Below are 10,000 nucleotides of genomic sequence, written 5' to 3' on the forward strand. Positions count from 1 at the left end.
CCCGACGGAAACCTCTCGAGTGCCGACGTGACCGACCACCAGGACGGCACCTACACCGTCAGCTACCTGCCCAAGAGCGAAGGTGAGCATCTGCTGTCAGTGCTCATCTGCAACCAGCATATTGAAGGAAGCCCCTTCAAAGTGATTGTCAAGTCTGGCCGCAGCTACGGAGGTATTGGCTTGCCCATTGCCTCCTTTGGGGGAGAGGGCGACGGTGACGGCCAGCTGTGTCGGCCTTGGGGTATCTGCGTGGATAAGGAGGGCTACGTGGTGGTTGCCGACCGAAGCAACAACCGCATCCAGATCTTCAAACCGTGTGGCACCTTCCACAACAAGTTTGGCACCCTAGGCTCAAGGCCGGGCCAGTTTGACCGGCCGGCCGGAGTGGCCTGCGATAACCAGAGGAGAATCATCGTTGCCGACAAGGACAATCACCGCATCCAGATCTTCACCTTTGATGGCCAGTTCCTCCTCAAGTTTGGCGAGAAGGGAACCAAAAACGGGCAGTTCAACTACCCGTGGGACGTGGCCGTCAACTCGGAGGGCAAGATCCTGGTGTCTGACACCCGCAACCACCGCGTTCAGCTTTTCGGACCGGACGGGGTGTTCCTCAACAAGTACGGCTTTGAAGGAGCCCTCTGGAAGCATTTCGACTCCCCCCGCGGGGTCGCGTTCAATCAGGAGGGCCACCTAGTGGTGACCGACTTCAACAATCACAGACTGCTCGTCATCCGTCCCGACTGCCAGTCGGCCCGGTTCCTGGGCTCCGAAGGCACAGGCAACGGGCAGTTCCTACGCCCACAGGGCGTCGCCGTGGACCAGGAGGATCGTATTATTGTGGCCGACTCAAGAAACCATCGCATCCAAGTGTTCGAACCCAACGGCAACTTCTTATGCAAGTTTGGGACTCAGGGTAACGGCTTTGGGCAGATGGATCGCCCGTCGGGTATAGCCATTACCCCTGACGGAATGATTGTTGCTGTGGACTTTGGAAACAACCGAATCCTCATGTTCTGAGCTATTTTGTTATTAAGTTTTATGACATAAACAGTAGCTAAGAACAGGAAAAAAAAGGAGATTTAGGTACACATCCATCAGGAGCAAATTAGCCAGAATTTTTCATGAATGCAGTATGATATTCGCTGCTAAAAAAAACAAAAGAGGTGGCGCCTTTGTGCGGGATTCACTGTCAAGTAGTAGTCACAGCAGAAGCAAGGAGGCTTTGCTTTCTGCTGGTTTAGAGTTCTTTGCTCTTGATGTGTGTCTTGAAATCTTTTTTTTTTTTTTTTTTCCTCCTTTTTTTTCATTTATTCTTTTTTTTCTGTTTCTTTCTTTCTTTCTTTCTTTCTTTCTTTCTTTCTTTCTTTCTTTTTTTTAATTATTATTATTTTGATTTTTCTCAGGGAAAATTTCTTGCATTCTTGAAATATTTTACTCTCTGCATCACACCTACCTCATCTAGTTTATGTATGAATGTACTCACAGTTTTGTGCAGAGACTGAGTCCGTGAAGTTTTATAAAGACAAGTCTACCTCAGTGCTTTTTTTTTTTAATTTGTAGAGCGAGAGCGAAAGAAAAAAAAAAATGAAGCAATGTTTGGTTGATATTTGCACAGCTCGCACAAATTTTTCTGATTGTTACTGTGCACATAAAAAAAAAACAAACAAAAAAAAAAAAACCAAGTTAAATCCCAGAGTGTTTCTGAGAACAATAGACAGAATACCAGAGCTGCATGGTTTGGTTTTGATGGACACAAATCTACTGTTATGCTTGAGTTTTCTTGTGTTTTACAATTGGTCTTCATCTTTCCTCATACAAACATCTTACCTCATTACTGTACCGCACTGGGTCTGTCTGCCTCACGTTTACCAATACAAGATGAATTTCCATGAGGAAAAATGATTATGCAAGTACATTGGGAATAATTACCAAACACATTAGAGAAGAGATGACACATGTCGATCTAAATCATTAATCTTAATTTGTCTTGTAATAGGTCTGTTAGGAGGTGGATTTATAATGTCTAATTTGTGGAACATTGTTAGAAAAAAAAAAGAGGAAATCCTCCCTCTTTCTGAAATAATTGTATCTATGAAAAAAAGAGGGATAGACAGTTTTTACTGAAGTTTTTTTTTTCCAGTTTGTGTTTTTTTTGTCTTTTTTTTTTTGTTGTTGTTGTTCTTAGTTTCCTTTTTTTTCTGGAACGGGAGGGGGAGGGGCTGCCAAAAAGTGTCTGAATCAAGAAGCTACGTGGAACTGGTAGTATCGAAAGCGTCGAAGACACAGACAAAAGAAAAGGATAAAAAAAAAAACAAACGAAGGCTGCTTCAGTATCTTGTATGCATTGCATTAGCAGCACATTGAAAGTGAAGTAAACATGAGTTTAGATGGTTAGCCCATAGAGAGATGCGCTGGCAAACACGGATGTAATCCATACCTTGTAGGAGTGTATATTTTAATTATGTCAATGTCTTTTTAAAAAGTCTTGACAAATATTTATAGGCCAAACTTCTAAAGAAAGAGGGTCTCATTCCAGCTTCTTCAAAGAGTAGAGTTTCAACACAACACAGCTGCTTTTGATCATTACAGGACTCTCTTGTGCTATTGATTATTTCATAGACTACAGTGGCTCCCGTGGCCTTGCCTTCCACAGTGAATTTCTAGCGGAGGAACTACTCTTTCCATCAGTGTAACCCAGTGTGAAAACACTTAAAGCCCATTGAACTGAGTCTAACAAAAAATGGATTGGATTTTTCCTTAATTCTCAGGGAGCCACTTGAAAGACTGATAGTCCTGCTCAAGCCTGTTGTCAATCGACAAAAAAAAAAAAAAAAAAAAAGTTATTCTGAAAGTTTTCAAAACGAAAAGCAGAGCACTGGTGTTATAAGTAGAGCATGCAGTGTAGCTGAGATCGCCCAAAGATAGAAAATCATAGGAATTTGATGGATGCGTTAATGTAACTGTTTCGCTGAATCAGTACATGGTTTTTGGTGTGGCCTTTTGTTCCGTGTCTTGACGTTAAGTGGACTAATTTTGGTTTGAAGCGAGGAAAAAAAAAATGCTGTTTTGAGAACTAAAATTGTAGACACGGGATAAATTGCAGTACCTTCATGCTGGCCAGTTTTCACAGAGAGGGAACATTTCCCTGTAACACTCAGTCCTTGCCCTTCCCCCAGCCTCTCAAGAGTTTAACGTCAAAACCTCTCACATCAGGTCGTTTCCTCGGGTTGGAATTCCTTTTTTTCTGGATGAGCACTTCCTGTCTGTGAAGTTAGTTGTGCTGATGCAAAAAAACCTAGGTTTGTGGGAAGAGTTTGTCTCTGAATGTGTGTGGTGCTGTGTCCTGTCTCTTAGGTCTGGTATTTAGCTTAAAGAAAGCGCCTGTGTCTACCAAAACAGGCCAAGTCTGGCCAATTTAAAAAAAAAAAAAAAATCTGGATTTGTTTCTAGTTTGATGGTGAATTGCTGTTGGATATGTCAGGCTGCTCCTGTTGATATCAGTGCAGTAACCTGTAAGCCAGTCTACAAGAATACTGTAGACTTGACAAGGCTGTCATCGTACCAGGCTAGCTAAAATGTCAACGTCACGCTTTGCTCCTACCGTATTTACCAAACAGATCTGTGGAAGTCATAATTGCTCTCTGTGTTTTTGTCTGATTCTTTCACATGCGGCTGCTTGAATTGACTGGTGCCTTTTTTTCCTCATGATGTGGGAAGAAGAGCTAGCATGAATGTCCTGCCAAATGGTTATCATTGGATTTTCATAACGTGTGCCAAAAACAAAGACTTGATACATGGCATTGTACGCCGACCTCATACGAAACCGTTTCTGGCTTTATATCAACTCCTCAGTATTACTGACCTCTGTGTTATGTTGATATGTCACTGTTACCTCATTAATGGCACAGTATGTCTTAGTGAAGCAAAGTTTTAGTGAGACCCAGTGTTGTTGGCTGGGCTTGTGGGAAAGAGAAAAAAAAAAAAAAAAAAAGCAGATAGCAGATACTGACCGAAAAATGAAAAGCCCGAAAATCAAAAAAAGAAAAAAAGTTGTAGGAGTTCAGACTGTGTTTGGAGATGGGGAAACAGGGGCCTGTTTGCCATGGCTAGGGCCGGTCATTTAAAAGTGAGTGTGATGGTGGATGAGCAGTGTGTCCGCTGCTTATGAAAAATAATCAAAGAGAAAAAAACCCAACAACGACGACACACTTATGTCTGGCAGTGTGACGCTGAAACACCCATCTGTTTCTCCTCTCAGAATTTAGCTGCAGCCTACTCTCCCCAAGAAGATCTTAAGATCTACACTCTTTAAGAGGAAAAAAATATATATATCTATATATCTATATTTTTGCATGCTTTAAAAGTCCTTGTAGAAAAGTGGATTTGAAATAGGTTTTGAGAGGGCGGAGGGGAGGGGTCAATGACACTTTTATGATATACCAAAAATAAAAAAAAAATAAAAAAAATTGTAAGGTGGATTGTAGGTGGATGGCTTTGACTATAAGATTGTATTTCTCTCTCTCTCTCTCTCTTTTACTGAATTAGCTTTTGAGACGCCTGGGTAACTTAGCTCTTTGTGTGAGACTGCGAGAGCACGCCTTAACCCTGCTACCGTAGATCTCTGCACCTCTCCTCTGACTCTGAGCTGGAAACTGCCAAAGAGCTTGTTTAAGAGAATCGTTCAGCTCTGCTCTTTTTTTCTTTGTCTGGAGAAATCAGGAGCATTTGCAGTGTACTGAGTTTTTTTTTTTTCCCTCTTTTTCCTGGTCTGTTGGCACATGCTTTTTTTTTTCCTGTAACCCCTGTTCTCTGGCAGTAAGTGACGACGGAGGTTGTTGCTTGGCTGCTTTGTCCCTGCGTGTCGGGCTCACCGTCTCTGGTGTGGGGTGCTTGGTTGCACCCCATTCGAGGCTGAAAGTAGGTGCCCAACTGGACCAAAGATGAAATTCCGAATGTCAGAGGGACTCATTTCATTGGACTTCAACTCCCATGATCCCTCACTAAAATCAAGATGTGCTGTCAGTAATGTTAGTTAACCTTGGTTCACGGTCTGGGAGCCTTGTAGTTATTTGGCTGTTGTAGTGGTAAAAGATAGTGATTGGTGGAGGCTTTGTTTTTTCGCTTTGTTTTTTCTTCACTTTAGTTCAGTGTGGGAGAGACGCTACAGCTATAAGCCCATTTGTGCAGAGATCCAGAAATGGAACACAGCCACCTGGTGTCTTACCGGTGTTACATCATCAGGTGGTTATATCTTATAGAGATATTCATGTGTGGTTTATATTTTGAAGGGACAAGCCACCCAGACCAGACGCGATTAAAACCAAACATGCCAGCGTTCGGATACGCTGTGTCATGTGGAGAAAAGAGTTTCTGGAGAGATGGCACTGAAGGGACGTTAGAGCCAGCAGGGCCAATAGACTCATTCAGCCTGCGCTGGCTCCACCATCCACCACAGTCTGTCTTTTCAGCGTTTCTCTGGTCTCTATTTGTACGGGTTTATCCACCTTCTCTGGTGTATTCCAGCTTTTTACCTCGTTCCTGACTGGGGGAAAAAAACAAATTAGAAAAAAAAAAAAAAAAAACGTACCAGTTCAGAAGTGCATGGTCTTAGACCTTTTATAATGATTGTATTGTCTTCAAAAAAGAAAAAAACAAAAACAAAACAAAAACAAAAAAAAGACAACAAAAATGTATACATGCATAAGGACGACTCAGGTAGCTTTCTAGAGATTTGAAAGATTTGATTCAAATTCGATATTTGTTTCCTACAGTTTGATAGTGAATCCTTTGTTAGTACTTCATAAAAATTAGTATCTGATTTGTGTGTGTGTGCGTGCGTGTGTGTGCATTTATTATGTCTTGATCCCTCTAAAGATACATTGCTGTTATTGAAAATCCATAGGATCCTTCCCAACCATACATCTGATTGACTTCTGACATCATAAAAGGGAGTGTTCTGTGTGAAAGAGTCACAAAACTTGGATTTTTTTGTTTGTTTTTTCCCCTTTCTTAACTTTAATGTTGTCAAACAGGCAAATGGCAGTGTTGCTAAGATATCTTTGATACCTTTTAAGGTAAAACGGAATTGGCTCAATGTTTTACTGCACTGTTTGAGAGAGAAGTTGACTCTCCAACAATCCTTGGCTTACCAAAGATAATCCAGTAGCTGCCTGATGAAGAAATGACTTGCCTTGAAACGAATCAGAAATGCCTTAACGCTCAAGTTTGTTTGTTTGTGTGTTTGTTTGTTTGATTTGGTTTTGTTTTGTCAGCAGTAGTACATCTCTCTCAAGATCAAAATATTTTAACCAACCAATCCATGGAAAGTCCTTTCTTCTCACTGTCACTCGTGACTTTTAAAAGTGTTTTGTCAAATGGACTGGTATGTTGTAATCACACTGTAAAGAATGGATTTGACTCTTTGAGACATGCCAGCACAGATGTGTGGATGGAAAGAAGGTTGTTTCTCCCTAACCTCAGACCTTGGATCAGTTTTGCCTTCTAAAGTGTAATGATTCAAGTAGGATCAGAGTAGCACAAACCGATCTAAGATCAGTATTCAGGGGCAACTTGTTTTTTTGGGTTTTTTTTTTTGCTTTTTTTTTTTTTTTTTTTTTTTTTTTTGCTGTTATGATAATGGCTCAAGAGCTCTCCAAGAGGCCAAATAGCCCCTCTTTTCTTTCTCTCCCCCCATCCTGTTTGTTTTCATTTACATCTACCCCCCCCCCCAACAACAACAACAAGAAGATGTAGTCATTTACTCTGTCCGGATCAGACGGAGGAGACTGTATAAAATCGTTGGTTGTCTGCAGTCTTGTCCTTATGTCTTTCTGGACTTTAAACATTTCCTATGCTGTGTTTGATTTATGTTGGGTTCTTTACACTTAAATAAACTTAAACCTCTTGGATCCTGAATTTTGGCATTTTGGGTTTTTATTTGATAAACATATGTTTTTCCACTCCTTGTTCATTCGTCCAAAATAAACACGCAAACCCACTTTAGGTTTACACTATATATTTTAGTTTAAAATGAACCTCTTTAGGTGTCTGAACAAGTAAAACGGGATCCAGCCCCTCTGGGTTTAACATTCCATGACAAAAGTATCTGTGAGTCACCAGTGCTGTTTACAACACTGGTGTGGCTGCATACCCAAGGTCAAAGGTTAGGGCAAAGCCCAGCCCAAAGGGTCAACAGACCACAGCTTGAAACTGAGAGAAAGAACCAGAATGTGCGGGCAGATGGAGGGAAATGGGGTTTTAGGAACGGGGAGAAATGTGGGAGATTTGTAAGTGAAAATATAAAACATACAAACACACACAGCACGGTCGCTAGGTTAGCCGGTGCATATGAAACTGCCAACAGACAACTCTTCATTTCACCATTATCTCCCAGGATCTAATCAGGTTCATTGCTAGATTTACTGATAAGATCTAGCTTTCTTGCTCCTCTGAAAAATGCATTAAAAATGCCTGTTTTTGCCTGCCTGGGGCAAAGGGGCTTTCACTACCCCCGTTTCCACCAGCTCCCTGTGCTAGTCAGAGGCTGAGACACGGTGAGTCATATCTGGAATTTTCCATGTGCAGAGCAGAAAACACGTCCATGAAAGAAAGTCTGTGCAAACTAAGGTGTAATAAAATTGTCTCGACTCTTAAAAATCCAAATGACAAATGTTGAAATATTGTAGGAAACATACAGTGTTTTAAGAACGAGCTATACCTAGCACTTTTTTAAAATGTCAAATTCCAACTCTCAGTAAATTTGAGTCTTCATTTATTTTGCTTAATATGGAAGGATCTTTATATATATATATTACTATCAAGCCCATGGAACCCACTTGTTAAAGAAAAGGGAAAAAAAGAACAGATTGTATGTTGAAATGACAAAGGCTATATTCACAAAGGCTTCAGAGAGTTTTTTCAACAAGAATAATTTTGAGTAGGATTTGAGAAAGCTGTCTGTTAAGATCAGTGACAGGCCATGTCAGTGGAGTTATCTGACCGACAATTCACAGAGAAAACCGAGGGGGTGGGGGAGGAAAGGGATTTAGCATGAGAAAAGAACCGTCTGCCCCTCCAAGCCGGTGGGCACTTAAAGAGTTTTTAGGGGGGTCGACAGTATGTTTTGCCAAATGTTGTTGTCTAGTTCGAACAGTTGGGAACTGTTTTGGGAACGGAACGTAAGATTATTCAAGAAATATGACGCTGACAGATAGGATGAGCATTTTGGAAATTTTGCCCAAGAAAACCGACATAAACAAAAATCGACAAACTATGACTTGTGAGAGACTAGCACGACACATTTATGATCTGATTTATTTGAACGTACATGGTAACAGGCTGCCATAGAGGTCACACACTAAGCCGTAACAAAAGACTAAAACCCGTACAAGGTCGAAACTTGGCTTTATAGCAGGTTTGCTTCCTTTCTAAAAGACCTTTCAACTTACCACGAACAAATCGCACCAACCAACTGGCTCTCTACCAGTTACAAATTGCTAGTAAACCTCTTCTTGCTGAGATCATTTCAGTAAGGAAGAAGAAGCACCACCATAATTATGTGTTTAATACGTTCATGTAAGTTACAATGGCATTTTCACTAACGCTGCAACGAATTTCGCCATTCGAAGAGCTATTTTTACGACCATGTCTCCAAGCAAGCAATCTCGTACCTATCCACATGGCCTTGCGTTGTCCACTTGGTCAGGCCCCATTTGGGGACCTTAGACTGAGGTGTGGAGGAGGGGTGATGACTCTGTTGACGTATTGTGCGCATTGAGTATGCACTGGTCAAATAACGTTTTATATCCCTTTTGTCCGAGTCTGGTTGTAACTGGCCTCGAAAGATTTTACATTTACATGCCGTGTATCATTATTAATTTTATTGTGGAAAAACTGACGCGGTTCGTGACCCCTAAGCTTGATCACGCCTAATGCGGCCACCCGAGAGAGAGAGAGAGAGAAAGAGAGAGCGAGAGACCACACAGAGTGGTAGGTCTTGTTTCCCCACCCAAGAACGGACAGGTCATCTAATAGCCGCGCATTCCAATCTACGGCAAAACCCGAGGTTTTTAGGGGGGAGAAAGGTTTGAAGTAAAAAAAAAAAAAAAGGGATTCAAACAAGCTATGGATCTGTCATTCTGAAACAGATTTAGCCCTGACATCCTTCCATGTCACGGTGGGGAAATCTGGTTGTACCAAACGTATTAGGGGGAGGACGGACCTTGTCGATCATGGGAGTATTTATTGGACCTCAGTAACCCAACCTGCCATGAGGATGAAATATGCTGTAATGGAATGTTTTAATTATTGTAAGACCCTTACAGACGGTATTTGGTGTCTAAATACTAGACATTACAAAAGCCCTGCACACATGAGTCATATAACTTACTGGAACAACCAAAGTCCCGCAGTCCATTAGGGGGAGTGGAGCCTGACTAAAATGGGCTTTGATGGTTTTGTTCTGTAGACTTTAATGATCTGAATTCCTTTCTTTTACCAAAAAAAAAAAAAGGTTTTAAGCCACATATGAAACACCCAATGTCAGGCCATCATAAGCATGAATTATAGCCAGACAATTTAGATGCTGGCTTAAGAACATCCCTATTGGACTGCCATGACTTCTGGCTCAGCTTATCTGGCTAACTGAGACATTCTGCTTTGTGCAATACCCCCCAGCCCAGAATTCCTTTTGTCTGAACAAACACCAAGTAATCAAGTCAAACGGGAGACACCCAGCGAGAGAGCTGGGGTAGGTATCCGCATTAATACCACAGAGGCCACTGAATCACACACAACCACAGATTAGGTGTGTACATAAAATTTATTGAGGACTTCATACGCTGCGCAGAGACGGACGATGTCTGAGTTTCAACGGTTTGCTTAGCCCACGAAACAAAAAGCAAAAATGTCTCGAACACGGAGAACACTGCTCCTCAATCCCACGTGAAGCACACCGTCCTCCTGTTATTGGTTCCATCTCCTCCTCCTCCTCCTCCCCCCC

At 41.7% G+C, this 10,000-nt stretch overlaps 2 protein-coding genes across 2 annotated transcripts in view; one reads left to right on the forward strand and one right to left on the reverse strand.

Annotated features, from left to right (window-relative positions):
• trim71 (tripartite motif containing 71, E3 ubiquitin protein ligase) overlaps positions 1 to 1,017 on the forward strand; it is a 20,370-nt gene extending 19,353 nt beyond the window's left edge. Inside the window, exon 4 of the mRNA XM_030782514.1 lies at positions 1 to 1,017. This exon is cut by the window's left edge and continues 435 nt beyond it. Coding sequence (XP_030638374.1) covers positions 1 to 1,017 — 1,017 coding nt within the window.
• Positions 1,018 to 9,851: 8,834 nt separating this feature from the next.
• cnot10 (CCR4-NOT transcription complex, subunit 10) overlaps positions 9,852 to 10,000 on the reverse strand; it is a 16,574-nt gene continuing 16,425 nt past the window's right edge. The window contains exon 19 of the mRNA XM_030781808.1: positions 9,852 to 10,000. This exon is cut by the window's right edge and continues 289 nt beyond it. The gene's annotated coding sequence lies outside the window, so the exon portion shown is untranslated.

Source organism: Chanos chanos, chromosome 8 (genome assembly GCF_902362185.1).
Source record: "Chanos chanos chromosome 8, fChaCha1.1, whole genome shotgun sequence".
Classification (NCBI taxonomy): Eukaryota; Metazoa; Chordata; class Actinopteri; order Gonorynchiformes; family Chanidae; genus Chanos; species Chanos chanos.